At 38.5% G+C, this 17,641-nt stretch overlaps 1 protein-coding gene across 1 annotated transcript in view; it reads left to right on the top strand.

The window, feature by feature from the left end:
* The first annotated feature begins 1,718 nt into the window (after nt 1–1,718).
* The window catches only part of LOC139737715 (MAM and LDL-receptor class A domain-containing protein 1-like), a 55,264-nt gene continuing 39,341 nt past the window's right edge, over nt 1,719–17,641 (top strand). Inside the window, exons 1-16 of the mRNA XM_071648389.1 lie at nt 1,719–1,957; nt 2,485–2,593; nt 3,908–4,042; nt 4,791–5,125; nt 6,293–6,383; nt 7,172–7,309; nt 8,469–8,660; nt 9,222–9,374; nt 9,814–9,954; nt 10,301–10,438; nt 11,447–11,580; nt 12,542–12,659; nt 14,426–14,823; nt 15,601–15,691; nt 16,620–16,757; nt 17,248–17,445. Coding sequence (XP_071504490.1) covers nt 1,814–1,957; nt 2,485–2,593; nt 3,908–4,042; nt 4,791–5,125; nt 6,293–6,383; nt 7,172–7,309; nt 8,469–8,660; nt 9,222–9,374; nt 9,814–9,954; nt 10,301–10,438; nt 11,447–11,580; nt 12,542–12,659; nt 14,426–14,823; nt 15,601–15,691; nt 16,620–16,757; nt 17,248–17,445 — 2,653 coding nt within the window. The 5' untranslated portion in view covers nt 1,719–1,813. The remainder of the gene's footprint in view (nt 1,958–2,484; nt 2,594–3,907; nt 4,043–4,790; nt 5,126–6,292; nt 6,384–7,171; nt 7,310–8,468; nt 8,661–9,221; nt 9,375–9,813; nt 9,955–10,300; nt 10,439–11,446; nt 11,581–12,541; nt 12,660–14,425; nt 14,824–15,600; nt 15,692–16,619; nt 16,758–17,247; nt 17,446–17,641) is intronic.

Genomic DNA, 17,641 nt, shown 5'->3' with positions numbered 1-17,641 from the left:
CAACCTTTTACTCTGATCAAAACAAATAATCCATCAACACCAAGTGAAGCACTACCATGGAAGAGACAACTACCATATTCACTATCAATTAATCATCATCACACCACAAATTCACTGCATCACTTCAACCAGTTCTGAATCACTGCAATTCAACCATTATAGCTACCATGTCACCATCATCACAATCAATAAACTGTGGGCACTGACAATCATTGGGAGTGATCTGTATCATCACAATTTTCACAGTGATCAACCATCATTACCATGACCATCTACAGTGTACCATTGATCACTACTGAATAGCAACCACACCGTCTATTCATCGGCATCACTTCCAGACTACAAGTGATTACTGTTACTGTCTAGCAACCAACATTGCCACCAAGTTCTCATCACCACAGCTAAGTTCCACCAGTGCCAAAACAGAAAATCATCAGTACCATCAAATCGTCATTATCATCACCATTATCATTATCATCATCATCATCATCATCTTCAACATCATCATCATCTTCAACATCATCATCATCATCATCATCTTCAACAACATCATCATCGTTATCATCATCATCATCTTTATCATTATCATCATCATATTCGTCATCATCATCACCATCATCATCATCATTACCACCACCACACCTTACCTGCTGTCATCACATCATATCTGCTGTATGATAATTGTACTACCACTCTGCCATTCCTACCAAGCAACCAGCATCACAACCAATTCATCATTACCGCCTCCACTGAGATTGTCTCTATGGTTACTATCAGTGTTGTCTCTATGGTTACTATCAGTGTTCTTTTATCTTCACTTTTGCCATCATTATCGTCTTAAAGTTACTGTTTACCATTGGGAGCAGTGTTTTGATAAATGTTTGAGTTATCACAGTTGATGCATATGTATAGGTCAGTTGTATCACAAAACATCTTACTGTATAAAGATTTTGCAATACAGCCTAAAATATAAAGCAATATCACTATTTTTCTCACTAACCGCAATTGTAGAGGGTTTATTTTAGAAGCAAATACATTATAAATACATTGTATTGTTCACATTTTGTACATTTAAGAATTTAGCATTGATTATACTGAGTAACATTTTTGCATTGGTTATTTCAATCCCTAACTCACATTGAAGAACTTTCTTGAAGCACTGAAGCTGGGTTTTTGTTTCATCTGCAAATGGTATCTGGGTTAAAACCTTTTATTAATTTCATATGTGTAGTATGAATCCCCTGTCAAGCCTCTGGATTTATGCACTGTAATTGAATTGCTTATTCTTAATTCAGTATTATTTACAGCCACTACTACTACTACCACCACCACTAATTCGAGGTCATGTATTAGCTTCAGCCAATGCCAACTCGGGTTCCATAAATGAAGTTGCACCTCCAAACCTGTCTATCTCACATGGCTGTTCTCAGCTCATTTCATTTCATTTTCTGTTTCTGTATTAATACTATCAAGGCCTGTGTCCTTCTTCAGTACACGGATGAAAGTGGCCCTACTTCTTCAATTCTCTTTTGACAATGCCCTGTTTGGGCTCTCAGAGTACCCAGGAATTGGCAGATAGCTCAGGGTACTTGTAGACTGGACAAGGATGTCTCCAAGAATTACTCCCTCAGTAGTATATTAACACCTTGGAAATGCTAAGATAATTTTAACTAAAAACCTGGAATGTGTGTGTGTTTTTGTTTACTTCAAAGATCGTGGATATTATTTGCTGAGCCGGGTCACGTACAACGATCTCACAACACCTGAGATAGGACCTACAAGCTCTTCATGCCAGGTAGAGTTTTACTTCCTTATGACGTCTGCCACAGCTCAGCTGGAACTGAGGGTCTTCATCGAGGACGATGCCCAAATATTTGTTGCCTTCGGGTCTGACTACTCGCCGAATATCTGGCAACATGGCGTGGCTTTTGTTGGCTCATTTGATTACAGAATCAGGGTAGGTGTATAATACATTGTGCCTGTGGATAGAGAATGTTAAAAGTGTACCATGTGACAGTTATCATTTCTGTGGTATACGTAATGCCTTTGTTGCCCTTGGTTCTTGATTGGTAGCATAGTTTTGTTTTTGTTTTTGTTTGTTTTTATTTGTTTTTTTTTAGAGGGGGGGGGGGGAATGGCCTGTGTGGTTGGGCCAAAATACCCCCAAATGAGGATAATGTTGCTGTTAGGGGCCAACAGCAAATCTCAAAATTTCAAGATCTACATTGGAATATTTTACTTCTGTTGAAGTGACATAAAGGCAAAGTGCATTGCTCAAGTGAGTGCTAGACCATGTGGTCTCTTGTGCAAACTGATTGCAGATGATACGTGCTATTTTTAGTTGAAGGTATGTACTGATCCATTCAAGCTCTCTTCAGCCTGTAGGGAATCAAATCTAGACTGTAGGTAACTCTTTCCCAACCAGTTAAAGCAACTGTGCAGCAGTCACCAAGTTTTTTTTTTTTTTTTTTTAATTTACTGCAGCTGCGGTTCAACCATGTGTATCTTGTGCCCTTAAACCCTGGGGATTACAGCATGGTACTCGATGGGATCTCCTACATCAGCTGTGATGGTGGCAGTGCGGTCTCCACAGGTAAGACATCCACACCATCTAGCTCCCCCATATTTCTCTGACCTTTGACGCAAGTAAGAGGCAATTGCCCTACTAGCAAAAGGGCCCTTGGAGTTATGTCCAAATTTCTCAGCTTAATCCTCTGAATTACTAAATTGGCTAACAGTGTGTGTTAGCAGAAATCAAAACCAATCGTGGAGCTCTTATCAAAGAAATTTATGCACACTGAAAAACCAGGAATGTCCGAGTGCATTTTGTTTTAGCAAATCTCGCGAGAGCCAAGATTTGTGAAATTAAAATTCACACTAATGTTCTTCTCTTCATGATATGCATTGAATGTTAGTGACAGATCGCAAAAATTTCACTCTGCGAAAAAGGCTGCTGGCTCCAAATCATAAAAATTTCATGCTGCAAAATATCTTGCTGTACAGTATGCGTTTTGCATTGATGGTCAGTGGGTGGATCTAATAATTGAATTGGTCAAAGTGACTCACTGAATTAGTGCTGAATCATTTCCTTAGGTGTAATGCAGTAGGTGAGCTTTCATGTGGCTCATTATTAATAGTAACATGTGCAGCTCTCAGAAGGCCTGTATGCTCACTGACAGGGCTTTAGTTTCCTCGGCTTTATATTTTTGTTGAGATTTAAAAGGTTACCATGGAATGAGGTGTCAACTGATACTTCGGAGGTTATCCCCCCAATGTGGGATTGTCATAATCTCTTCAAATGTGATGCCCAATTTTAAGTTGGTATTCTACCTGACAGACTCCGGAATATTACCCTTTGCACTTCTGATATCAAGATATACCATCAGGATGTTTTTTTAAAGATGAAAGCCTTCTCAGTGGGATGCAGGGCTTGACATTAGGGGTGGTCTCAGGCCACAGAAAATGTATGTCTTGCCTCCAAATTTCCAAAAAGGTTTATCTTTTGGTCGCCTGATCAGGCAGGTATAATTCCATATGAAATTTCATATTTCATTTTATTTTTGGTCATTAAAGTGTCAAATTCAAAACTTGTAGTGGCCCAAAGAGACCACCAGAGAAAGATATTAGTGTTGAGCCCTGATATATGTCATTCAGTCATTCAGGTAATAGTCTATCCATATGTTCCATATCGTGTTCCATAGAGAGTAAAATCAGACAAAATGATGGAGGTATCATCAAAATTGGATGTGAAATAAGACAGATGTGGAATTGTGTAATTTTACCTGTTCTGAAGGTCCTTTTGTTGGCAGAAATGAAGTTTTGATTAATTCTCTGGTAAGTGTGGTATTTCCCCAACATGCCTCTTGAGGATTTCTAATGCCACTGATTGCATCCTGTGCTCTTTCAGACATCAGCTGCACATTTGAACAAGACATGTGTGGTTATGAGCAGTCATTGCTGGATGATTTTGATTGGACAAGGGACCGGGGCGACACCGCCACTGACCATACAGGGCCCAGCTTTGACCACACGTCTGGACAAGGTAATGACAAGATTGCGGGAGACAAGAATTACAGTTGAAAGTGTTTACTGTACCCTTTAACTTTTGACACAAAAAAATCCCCCCAAACTCAACTGATTGATATTCTCATACTCCTTATTACTCTGCTCCTAGAAAATGTGTGAGAAAAGAATGGATATAATTAGGAGTATACTTAGATGGTTATTACATAGATTTTTTCATACATTGCTTGTATATCATTTGGTGAAACCAATTCTCTTCTTTCATTCAATGAAGTCAACTTGGAATCCAGTACACTCACATATAACTTGCTATGTACAGACAGATGTGACATCAAATTAAAATTGATGTGGAATCTAAAGCAATGTGATGTAGGTAACGACTTGTTTATCGACAGAAATGAAATCTTATTGAAATCAACTTTGAATTTTATGCAATCAAATGTATGATACTACATGTACATCAAGTGAACACAAATGACATCAACTTGAAATCAGCTTTGAATTTGATGCAATCAAATGTAGGTTATGACATGTACATCAACACAAATGATGTCAACTTGAAATCAACTTTGAATTAGATGCAATCAAATGTAGGTTACTATATGTACATCAACAGAAATGACATCAACTTGAAATGAACTTTGATTTCATGCAATCAAATGTACACTTGTAGTTTACTACATACATGTACATTAGCACAAATGACATCAAATTGAGTACATCAACACAAATGACATCAACTCTAAATGTGATGCAATCAAATGCAGGTTACTACACGTACATCAACACAAATGACATCAAATTGAAATCAGCTTTAAATTTGACGCTATCAAACGCAGGTTACTACATGTACATCGACACCAGTGATGATGAAGTCCAGGAGGGAGAGAATGCTATCTTGGAGTCTCACCCTCAGCGAGCCACCGGGGAGGATGAAGTGTGCATCACCTGGTACTACCACATGTATGGCCCTCATGTCTCAGTCTTTAATGTCTACACCGTCCTGGGTCTGAGGGGCTCACTCGTCTTCACCCGGCAGGGTTCCCAAGGCAACGAGTGGCTGTATGCCCAAAAGACCTTTAGCTCCACCTCTTCCTGGGGGGTAAGAACTGCTATTTAGCCCATTGATGACGAGTGCCGAGTATACTCGGGCAGGTGTCTATGGGAAATGCATGTTGTAGCAAAATAGTCTGTCCCTGTTATCATGGCTGTTGTATAGAATTATGTCACACACAAAAAAAGGTAAAATGTAACCTGTCAGTCACCCTTCCAGTTACCTCCAGTCTTTCAGAGGGTGGTGAGTGTGTTCCCCCCCCCCCCCCCCCCCCCCCCCGATGTGCCAGCTCACATTAGCGAGAGAGGATTTATACATTTTTCAATACAATTCCATACCTTTTCTTGTCTTTAATCCTGGGGCATTTTCTACAAGGCAATACACATCATGATGCAAAGGTTTTGAGGTTATGTTATTCTATTAGATCTGAATTACTAATGTGAGTTTATGAATCAAAATGTCTGCATTTTGATTGGGCTTCGTTTAAGTGCTTTATTCTGAATGGAATTATAAAGCTCATAGAGATATCAAAATTATATGGTTTATAAGCAATGTCTTCATAGCATTACCATTACTCCATTGAGGACTGGCTGATTTTGCTACAACATGCATTTCCCTTTGATATTTGCCTGAGTATACGTGAGACTCATCCTCAATGGGTTAAGCTTTACATGAATGCAACACTTGTACATGAGATCATTTTACGCAGAAAACATCAGTGCCACTTTTATGCTGTGATTGTTTTAAGATTGAAGCCAAGTGTTGAGTTAAAGGTCCGGTTTACCTTTGGGAGCAGTGATTTCAAAAATGTTCAAAATATCACATTTGCTGCTTATATGTACGTAGGTCTATTGTATCACAAAACAACCTACCATATAAAATTTTTGCAGTGAAGCCTAAAATATAGGAAGATATCAGTGTTTTTTTTCTTCAATAAACCGAACTGTAGACAGTTTAGCCTGGAAACATTTTTATTGTAACTATTGTTCACATTTTGTGTATTTAACAACACTTAACATCGATTATACGGATTCAAATTTTTATAGTGGTTGTTTCTAGCCCTAACTCACATTTAAGAACTATTTTGAAACACTAATACTGGGTTTTTTTTTTTATCTGCAAATGGTAAATTATGCCTTTAGTAATTAGTTTTGGAGCATTAATCAGTACATCATGATATGACATCACACATTGTACTTCCTTTTACCCCCTCAGGTTAGATTTGAGGCATTCCGAGGTCCAGGGGATGCGGGCGACATCGCCTTGGATGACGTGATCGTGACTGAAGGAGCCTGCCAGCCCCTACGTAAGATTTCTTAGCAACAACCCTGGTCCCACCATGTGTCCAGGGAAGGATTTGTTATAGCTTGAGCCACATACACCCAATGTACTCACTCACCCTTCAAAATATGCACATTTTATTCTTTCATCATACATGTATGCTATGGATCTGTGTGTGTGATTTGTGTGTGTGTGTGGGGGGGGGGGGAGGTTCTGTAGCTACATTGATGATGGATAATGGTATAGGTCTGTGATGAAATTGTAGCACTCCATACACCTCTTTGTTCTCCTCATAGAAAAACAAAGAAGAAAAATGAATTAAGTTTCATTGACTCTATTCATTGTTTCTGTGGCCTGCAGATTTAAGTATCACTCACATTGTTCGAATAAGCAGCAGACAATACAATCACACAATGTACAAACCCTTGACCATGTCCCTTCTCATCATATATTCAATGTACCCCTCTGTGTCAATACACGGATGTACAACATTATTAACCTTTGCTGTGTTTTGTTTGACGATTGGTTTGCGTATTTGAGTCATTTAATTTGGCTGATTGACACCAATGTCTGGAAACTAATTTTCAGTGTGTATAGATGACCTACATTGTAATTCCCCTAATCCCTGCTGTGTTCCCATGGCCTTCTTGTTGGACTGAGGCACACTGTTAATCTGAGTGGTTTGCTAATCTACAATATAGTTCAAGTTTGGATAGATTACTGAATGCACCTGATAAAACTTCAGTTGGCAAATGAACCTAAGTGTCCGGGTACTGGAAGGGGTGATGGATGCACTGTTTCTTATTTGTATAGCTGCCTGTGACTTTGAGATTGACTACTGCTCCTGGATCCAAGACCCTGAAGACAACTTTGATTGGTCCCGTGGCAACAATGGGTCCTCTATTGATGGGACCGGTCCTGACATAGACCACACCCTTGGAACAGAGCTCGGTGAGTATTGTAAACTTGGTCTATGCCAAAAAGTTTTATCCCCAGACTTTAGATTTCGGACGGGAGGAGATAAAGAAAGTGAACTTTCAATTTCTTTAAACATATATGAAATCTCATGCATGTATATTTCAGCTTCACTTTGCTTCTTTTTTTTTCCAGCATTAATATTTTTGTCTTAATTAGGGTATTGAAATGTAGGTCAAAATTATGAATTGTTAAGAAGAATGATTCCCCTTGAACATGGTGTTTTAGCTTCAAGATTGAATAGACATGTGAAGATGCACTTTTGACTTGGCAATTCTGTAGACTTCTTTTTTGTTGGAATTATATTCTATTGAATACAAAAATGTTCTCTTTCTGTTTTAATTGCCAAACTTTCAGCGATACTTAGAAAAGTTTGAATAAGAACTCCAATATGAATGATATCACTCTATTGTGAATTTCAGAAGCTGTTGTGGTTTAGTAGATAAGACAGCAAACTATTGATCTTAAGGTCCCTGGTTCAAGTCCACCAACAAGAACAACTGTGCCCCTTTCCTTATGACCTGTCTCTCAGAGGGCAATGTCAGTCTTATAGGTTGCTTTCTGACAAGAGTCAATACTTCATTTGGGTTCTTAGCGGCCTGACATGTATATCAAACATATTGCAGGGCTGCATTCACTGTCAAAAGTGACCATGCAAGACAATTTGTCATTCAGTACAATTCGGTTCAATTCAGTCAATTCAGTTCAATCCAGTTGAGTTCAATTCAATTCGATTCAATTCATGTCAATTCAATTGAATTCAGTACAATTCATCATAAATTCAATTTTGTTTAATTCAATTCAGCTGAGTTCATTTTTATTCAATTCAATTCAATTCATTTCAATTCAGTTAGTTCAGTTCAATTCAATTTGATTCAGTTCATTTCGACTCAAGATCAATTCAGTTCAATTCAGTTCAATTCAGTGCAGTTCATCTCAGTTCAATTCAGTTATGTTCATTCCAGTTCAGTTCATTTCAATTCAATTCAGTTATGTTCATTCCAGTTCAGTTCAACTCAGCTCAATTCAATTCAATCTAATTCAGTTCATTTGAGTTCAATTCAGTTGAATTCATTCAATTCAATTCAATTCAATTCAATTCAATTCAATTCAAATTCAATTTAATTCTCTGTAGGAATGTTTGCCTATGTGTCTACTGTGCGAGAGGCTGATGAGGTGGCCCAGCTCCTAAGTGCCTACTACTCAGCCACCAGCAGTGAGTGTTTCACCTTCTGGTATCATGTCTATGGCAACGGCATCGGGAAACTGCAGGTGGTAGTCTATGACATCATCTCAGAGATTGAGACCATCATCTGGGAGCAATATGGTAAGGAGGAAAGCTGTACCAGGGTATTAAGGGTGAAACATAGTCTCTATATGGCTGCAGAAATTGTTGGTTTTTGTTTTGAAATGGACATACATCATGTCCAAAAGTATGAAATAACACTGCACAACTATTTCAGTTGTGCAACAATGAAAATGCAACATATTAGTCAAAATGATATGTCAACAGTATTGCAGTCTCATAGCATGCCTGATCATGACTGCTATTTAATATTTTATAATTGATGACAAATCACACCGTAGCAACATCCAGTGAACTTCCAAGAGTTCACTGCCTATAGTCATGAAGAAGGTTCTTGCCTGTAGTCATCAACTATTGCACACTAAAGTCATCAACTATTGCACACTAAATGAGCCAAGTTTGGGCATGGACCACACAATCAGGACAGAAAGTTATTGCGATGACTGCAGCTAAGATCACATTTTTGGTCCAAGCGCTTTGCAGTCATCCATTATCGATGCTTCGAATTTTCATTGATGGCTTTGTTGATGGATGATGGGTGTTGTAGAAGTCAAAAGTAAAATTCTCTACTCGCCTCCGCAGGTCATGATGAGTATGAATGGCACTACGCCCGTGCCTCAGTCTCGGCTCTTCACAACTACCGCATCATTCTCCGAGCCACACTTGGTACCAACAAGGTTGGCAACATCGCCGTTGATGACCTTGATATAGCTGATGGTGAATGCTCTAAGCCAGGTAGGTTTTTGGATGTCTCTTTTGTTCGGGTGAATTATGTATTATTGTATGTATGAGTATGGTTGTGATTATGATTGCACTGTTTCATTAGGTCATGATTTTTATTTGGATTTGATGAATTCTATTTTGATTGTGTTTGTCATGGGAAATATGATTAAGATCATGTATGTTAACCTGGATATGATCGTATTAGTGGTTGTGATTCTGATTTTAATGGCGATTGATTGTTATTTTCTACAACAATCTCTAAGTGCGTGGGATTATTTAGAATGTAGCATTATGTTTTGACATTATACCACCTCTGTTGCACAATGGTAAATTGCAATTTTAGACTTTGATAATGATACTGTACTGCAATAACACCAATCCAATGAGGGTTGCCATGTTTGAGATGAACACCTAATAACCAACATTTATTCTTTCCTGATGATTTTTGTAGGTTTCTGTGATTTTGAGGACAACTTATGTGGCTGGACTAACGAACAAAATGATGACACCCTGGACTGGTTGCGCAACAATGGAGCAACTCCATCAAAATACACTGGACCCTTGACTGACCACACCAAGGGAACTGAACAAGGTAGAGACATTCAGAACGAATACACAATTTAGTGCAAAAAATTCAGGAGGAGGCATTTCGTATGCATAGATTTCCTATGACGCCTCATTGATTCTATATCATCAGTACGTAAATACATGTACCTACTATCCAATCTAACTCTTGAGAATCATTATTATATTTTTTGGTGAACTTTTAGGTGGGTCTCTTTTCATGGAGCATGTACCTACTTACAATATTTTGATAGATGTGTGGACAGAAAAAAAAAATCTTTATTAGATTATTGTTCTGGAATTTGTTATGTCTTTCACTAGTTTCATGCCGTAGTAAAACTGATTTTCACTTTTCGATGAATTTCCCCTTCCAGGAATGTATGTGTACTTTGAGGCTACTGACCTGGGCGGTGGGTCAGGCGAGGAGAAGACCGCAAGCCTGGTCAGTGAATTCATTGAAGCCAGTACTGATGGGTCCTGTGTCTCCTTCTGGTATCACATGTATGGTACAGGTGTGTTCAACTACAAACTTCTCTCTTACTATATGTAGTGATGATGGTCTTATGTACCCATGGTGCTGGTAATAGGGGAAGTGGTAGTGGTAGTGGTAGCAGAAGTAGTGGTATTTGTAGTGGTGATGGTAATGGTAATGGCATTGTGGTGGTTGTGGTATTGGTATTGGGAGTTGTATTGGGCATGGTAGTGGTAGTGGTGATGGTTGTGGTGGTAGTGGAGGTGGTATTGGTGGTGGTATTGGTATTGGTAATGTTAATGTAAGTGTTAGTATTATTGGTGGTGGTGGTAGTGTTAATGATAGTGGTAGTGGTAGTGGTAGTGGTAGAGGTAGAGGTAGAAGTAATTAAATGGTGGTAGTGATGGTTGGGAGTTGCATTGGGAGTGGTGGTGGTGGTGCTAGTGTTAGTGGTATTTTGGAGTGATAGTGGTAGTGGTGGTGTCATGGGTAGTGATGTAGTGGTATTGGGAGTGTTATGGGAGTGGTAGTAGTGGTGGTGGTAGTGTCAGTAGTATTAGTATTGGTATTGGTAGTGTTAGTGGTAATGGTAGGTAACAGTGGTAGTGGTAGTGGTAGTGGTAGTGATATATATTTTCATTTGTATGATATTTTACAACCATATCATAATGATTATTGTTATAATCATGATTATAATTATAATCCTTAGAGTGTCATCCATGATGTTCATCAATATCATGGTATCTGAATTAGTGAGTACAGACAGGGGGTTAGACTAAGTTCTGCACCTCTATTTTGAAAATACAGGGTGACCTCACCATGCGCCCAAAGTCAGGTGAATGGCTCCTGCAGATTTTTTGTGAATTTTATCTTTGATTTTTTGTTTTGTTTTTAAAGCTAATCCTGGGCCCTGTTTTGTCAAAAGATAAAATCGATTTTAAATTTCCTTACCACACAGGCTGCCATAGACTTACAGTTGAAATCAACTATATAATAGATTTTAACTCTTGATAAAACAGGGCACTTACCTATCTTTATCCCCACACAGGTGTTGGAGACCTGGAGGTCTTTGCCAGCGTGCCGTTTAACTCACCCTTCTCTGTCTGGAAGCAGAGTGGTAGTCAGACCGATGAGTGGCTGTATGGTAGTGCCAGTGTGCTCATTGGCAGTGGAGAATACAAGGTGAATTATGTGCAATATGACATCTACCTGAGAGCAACAAAGTTTGTTGACAACAGGTGGTAGTAATTGTTCTGTATCTCATTTAATAACCACAATCACAAAAGAATGAAGTCACACCTACAAAAGAAGTGACTTAAGATATGTGAAAGAACACAAACTAGTTTATTGGGGAAAGTTTGTTTTGTGAGGAGGCATTGCAAAATATGATAATTGACTCTTCATACTAGGCTGCTGCTGTATCCAAATTGTGGCAAAAAGTCCTATTTTTTGCTTTTCTTATTGTTGCCATTTCACTTCAGTTATTTTTAGACACATTTTTGTTTCATTGTTGTCTATCAGTTGTGCAAACATGAAAGACTTTAGGTGTTTACTGTTAGCATCTGTGATGACCAATATGTGACAGACAAACTAGCCTGGATTATGATATGAATCATTGTGATTTACATTCTACAGCTACTTCAGATGTTTTCTTTCGTATGCATTTAATACACATAAATAATTGCATGCTTGTGTAACACAAGATGTATTCCCAAATGTAATTATAAGAAAGGTTCATGGAAGAGATAGGTATGTACATTGTAGTTATTACTGTGAATATATCAATGCATTAGGGAAATTAGATTGAGTGGTAAGATACCTTAACAAAGTTTCAGGAAGCACTAGATGTCAAGGACCAGTAGTGAAGCTTTGGGAAGCCCAAAAGATATTTGAATAATGTGTGATCTTAGAGGAAGCAAAGATGACAAACTCGATCATTAAGTACCCCTTGAGAAGGCGTCTGTACAAAGGTATATCTTGACACGAAGCAGGACACACTGTGAGTATTTTGATGTGTTTGATGCGCTTGATAGAAAGTCCCCTCCCCTTTACTGCCCCATCTAAGGGAGAACAAATAAAGATCACTTTCTGACGTTGTTTGCTGGTGTTAATGAATATTTTGCTTCATTTTTGGTGCCTTCAGGTTACTTTCACTGCCACCGGGACGGCTGATGAGAATGGTGACATTGCCCTGGATGATATCCAGGTCACAGACAGTCCTTGCAGTGATGGTGGAGGAGGAACAGATGTACCCATTGTCTGTGAGTAGATACATTCATGAATGATCAAAGGATGTAGAATATCTTCTCTTTCTCTATCCATCCATCCATGATCTATCCATCAATCCACCTATTCATTCATCTATCTACAGGTTGTATTTATCTATCTGTTTATCCATCCATATACATGTATCTGTCTATCGATTTATCGATACAAGCTGTATATTTATACATCAATCTATCTATCTTCATCTATCTACTTTATATATATCCATTTATCTGTTCATTTATCCCTTTATCTATCTATCTATCCCTCTTATCTATCCACCTATCTCTCTATCTTCCTGTTTATATAATCCATTTGTCTGTGATCAATTTTTAACTTTATTTATTGCTTGCAAAGAAGTGTGGGTTCAGCAATTCAGTATATCTTTTGTTGCCAAAAACAAATGCTATGCTAATTGCTTCCATATTGTTTGATTGAAAACCTTGATTAGGTGTTGAAGACATTCTAATATTCTAAGGTACATATAATATACATGTAGATAGTATAATACACATGTTGATAAAGCTATATCCTGTATCTATTTCTGTTCTTCAATATGTGAAAAAGTTAATTCTGTCCCATCTATTCATTTTTAGTGATAACAATGATTCTCTGAAAAGAAAACATTTTTATGGAGGAATATCATTTTAACCCTATATTTCTTATTTAGCAGCCTGTGATAAGCTGTTTATCAGTTCATTTCTTGTGAAACATATTCCTTTTTCTTGTTTAGCTTTTTAAACATGGTGCTCTCTGATGTGAATGATATTCACTTGTGACTGATTTCAGATAACCAGTGTAGACAATTGACATTCACCATGAGAATGGAGTACCAAAGTATGATGTTATAGTCATTCATTCTCAGGGAAACTTGTTCTAAACAACCTCAACTGGCCCCAATGTTTATATGAGCAGGTGGTTCTAACCAAAGCTACATGTATAACAAAAGACTGTAACATCAGCATTTCCATATCGTATAGGTTTAGGACAGCATATAAAGGATAGTGTAAGGACAATGTCAGACCAGTGTGTGTGTCGGATGAGCATTTAACTGACGGGAATGGGGAGAGATATTGGATGCTTCTGATCTTGTATCCAGTAAAACAATTTCAGGGCCCCATTTTATTGAAAAGTTGCTATGATGGTAACTCTTGCAATGGCAAGTGTCATGGGAGTGAATAGAACCCTTCTTCCCGATTGGCTGTTTGTTACAGGAAGTTGATATTCTAGCCACAGTTGGTATCCTTACACGTTTCATGGACTGTGATTTAGGTAGTTTGACAGGGTTGACTTCCACTTTAAAAGACCTGGCGATTCATGGGATACATTAGAAAACCATGAATAGCACTGGTCAGCGTACAATGTGTGCATCGAAGCATACATTTATTGGTAATGGATGACTCCAGTTGAGATTCTTTGGCTTTGTGACAGATCTGTTCACCATTCGTTACAGGTATACTCTTCTATATCTGAGCTGGGCCATCCCAGTCCATGGTATCTCTGTGCTACTAGGTCTTTACTATGTGGGCATACAAATGTACATGTATGTATGCCTTGTGCTGCAACTGTGTTAACCCATTGGGGACGGGCTGATTTTGCTACAACGTGCATTTTCCATAGACCCCTGCTAGAGTATACTCGAGACTCGTCCTCAATGGGTTAACATACATACTGTAGTGGGATCAGTATTTCACTCAGTATTCTTCCTTTTCTATCTCTCTTTCTCTACGCTCTGCTTTACATTGATCAATCCCCCATTCAGCCATGAGCTGCACCTTTGAGGATGGCTGGTGTGCCTATGAGAACGTCTTCTCAGACTACTTTGACTGGGAGCGTGCTCAGGGATCGGCAAGTACTGACAGTACTGGACCACGCTTTGACCACACCAGTGGCTCCGGCTGGTACGCCTACATTGACTCCTCTGGCCACTCCACTGGTGATGATGCCGACTTGGTCGGTCCCAAACAGAACCCGACGTCCGGCCCGCAGTGCATGGTCTTCTGGTATCATATGTATGGTCCCAATGTCTACCGGCTGGATGTTAGCATGTGGGTCTATGCAGACAGCTTCCGGGAAGAGAGAATCTTCACTAAGAGTGGTTCCCAAGGCAACCAGTGGCTAAAGGCTGAAAAGGAAATCACCTACTCAGACCCTTGGACTGTGAGTTCACTTCTCTCATCCTGATTTTTTTATTCCTTCAATATTATAGTCAAAGTCTTTCTCTCAGTTTTAGTGTCAACAAAATAGTGATTTACTTATCAAGTGAAACAGTTTTGTGATCAGTGTGAATTTGCTTGGAATAAAAACAAAGCGAAGGAAGCAAAATTTTTAGTAAGTCTGAATTAAAAACAAAAATTGCAGCATGTTTTTTTTTTTCAATTCTGAATTCTGAATACCAGAATGTGCAGGGTTCCCAGGAAGAAGAGTACCTGCATACTGATGGGGCTACCCTATCAAAAGAAGACTGAATAAAAAAATAAATGAAATAAATAAATTTTGCCAATCACATATAAAATGTACAGATTAAATGACTGAGTATTCAAGCCCTTCACTGATATTGACGTTCTGTCCAGACAAAGACTTTAAGCCTCTGCTCATTAAAGCTGCCTGCACAAAGTTTCTATGATTGTACAAAGGTTTTGTGATGCCTATAACTACTTTTTTTTTTTCTTTTTGGTCAGGGGTCTGTTGAATTTTCTGATTTCAGGAAGCTAAATCTTATATAAAGTATTCTCTTTGTACCAATACCAATATATGGATAAAAATGTGTCCCACTCAAAGATGTTTAAACGGGAAAAGTTATTTACCGTGGAAATGTTGCTGTGGTATTCTTTAGTCAAAATGTATTTCCATTCATCCAAGTTCAGATTGAGTGGTAGCAACTGTACTACTGTAAAGATGATGTTTGAATTGATGTTGGTGTCTGAATTGCTTCAGGTGAAATTTACAGGTGTGGCTGGAAGTGATGGATTAGGAGACATAGCCCTTGATGACATCACACTCTATGATGGGGCTTGCCCAACTCAAGGTGAGATGGAATGTCCTTCCATCTTTTTTTTTCAAAATAAAACAGAACAAAAACAAACCACCCCCCCCCCCCCAACAAAAAAAAAAAAAAAAGAGAGAGAGAGAGAAAAGAAGTCATGATAATGTGTTTAATAAAAGAAGATGAAGGTTTACAGAGTTCTTTTGGGAGGAAGCTGCCAGTGTATGTTTATCAGATATCTTAATTGTCTCTGACAATGCCAAGTGATATGAACTTTAAGAATTCCTGGTGACCAGGTGTACTAGCTCACAATAGCATCACAAGTTTTATACCAAACTATTCCACATGTTCTCTAGCCATAGGTTAAGTCCCAAAGCATTCCAATAGAGTAATGACTGTCATGAATTCTGATGAGTTATTTTATGACATACATGTGTCTTGCTATAGTGAGTTAGTGCTGTTGAAAGCACATGTAAGGTGCATATCAAGATGCATCATGGTGCTTGTTTTACTTGATATTACGATTGATGACATCACAAAAGGCGAAGAAAGACATATTATTATGCTTGTTTTTTAGGTAATATTACTATTGATGACATCAGAAAAAGACAAAGAAAGACATAAACGCATGCATTTTTTTCTGGGGGCAGAGTATAGTGTTTACAGAAAGTTTTGGAAAATGCAATTACTCAAAACATGTGATACATGCTTTTATAAAATAATTCCTAATTCTGTAATGAGTAGAATTACACGTGTAGTCATTCACATATTAAGCAAAATTCAAGATGGATTTGGGGAACTTTTCAGGACACTATGTCCACTTTTTATGAACCATCTGTTCTGAACAAGTTTGCCTTATTCATTCAAGTCAACAAAACCATTGACTGGCTTTGAACTTTGAAGACACCATAGCTGCCACTGTTTCACACTCAGCCTCTATCTCTGATCTTTTTCCCACTAACCTACCCAGTGGAATGTGACTTTGAGATCAATTTCTGTGGCTGGACTCAGGATGAGAACAATGCCTTCCAGTGGCAGAGAAGGACTGGCAGCACGCCCACACCAAACACTGGACCAACGTCTGACCACTCCACTGGCTCATTTCTTGGTAAGCTTCCCACCATTACCATGGTAACCCCTCCTGACTGTAGTTTTCCTACAGACCTCATCTCTCTGCCCTTCTAAGCCTACATATGATAATTTCCCCTGTAAATTGTACAGTGCACTCCCATTAAACAGACACAGTTATAACAACATTTCTGATACAATTAATAAAAATTCAGATTTCAAAATGATCATCAATATTTTTTTATTTTTTACTGTTCAGCTGTAACAAAATTTGGACATAGTGAGAGAAAACTGCTAGTCCAGTGACTTCGTCATAATGGGAATCGCCGCTAGTGCTGAGTGTTCATGCCCATAACTAGTTTTCTTTGCCAGGATGAGGGCTTTCACACACACCCACACACATACAAGAAATACAGTAAGTTTTTAATATGACCAGTCTGCTGGTTGTTTGTATGTCCCCTCCATGTTTACCAACATGTAAATCAAAACATAACATGCTGTGAAGTGTTTGTTTCTTGTGTTAATCCCAGGTTACTACGTCTATGCAAGGGCATCAGAAGCATCCCCTGGAGACCAGGCCCGCCTCTTCAGCCCAGCTTACACCGACACAGAGAGCGAGTGTGTCAAGTTCTGGTACCACATGTATGGCGATGATCTAGGCCAGCTTAGTGTGTACACTGAAGACCAGGTTACGCAGACTTACGGCGATCCGCTCTTTACCAGGACAGGTAGGTTGTCGTGGAAACTGATGAATGATGTTGTCTTCTTAATTCAAACCTTTTGATGGTAGTGAAAGAGGTGGCAGTTCGTTTGAAAAAACAAACAAACAAACAAACAATATAAGACTTGCATTTATATTTGCCAATACTGAACTCCAAATAATACAATGTATTGAGAAACAAAGAAACTAAATTTTTACACTTA

The sequence above is a fragment of the Diadema antillarum genome, unplaced genomic scaffold, assembly GCF_040938485.1.
Source record: "Diadema antillarum isolate AM-2024a unplaced genomic scaffold, OU_Dant_1.0 seq00000701_RagTag, whole genome shotgun sequence".
In the NCBI taxonomy this organism is placed as follows: domain Eukaryota; kingdom Metazoa; phylum Echinodermata; class Echinoidea; order Diadematoida; family Diadematidae; genus Diadema; species Diadema antillarum.
The sequence above is the reverse complement of the archived record's forward strand: the minus strand, read 5'-3'. Positions and strand labels throughout refer to the sequence as shown.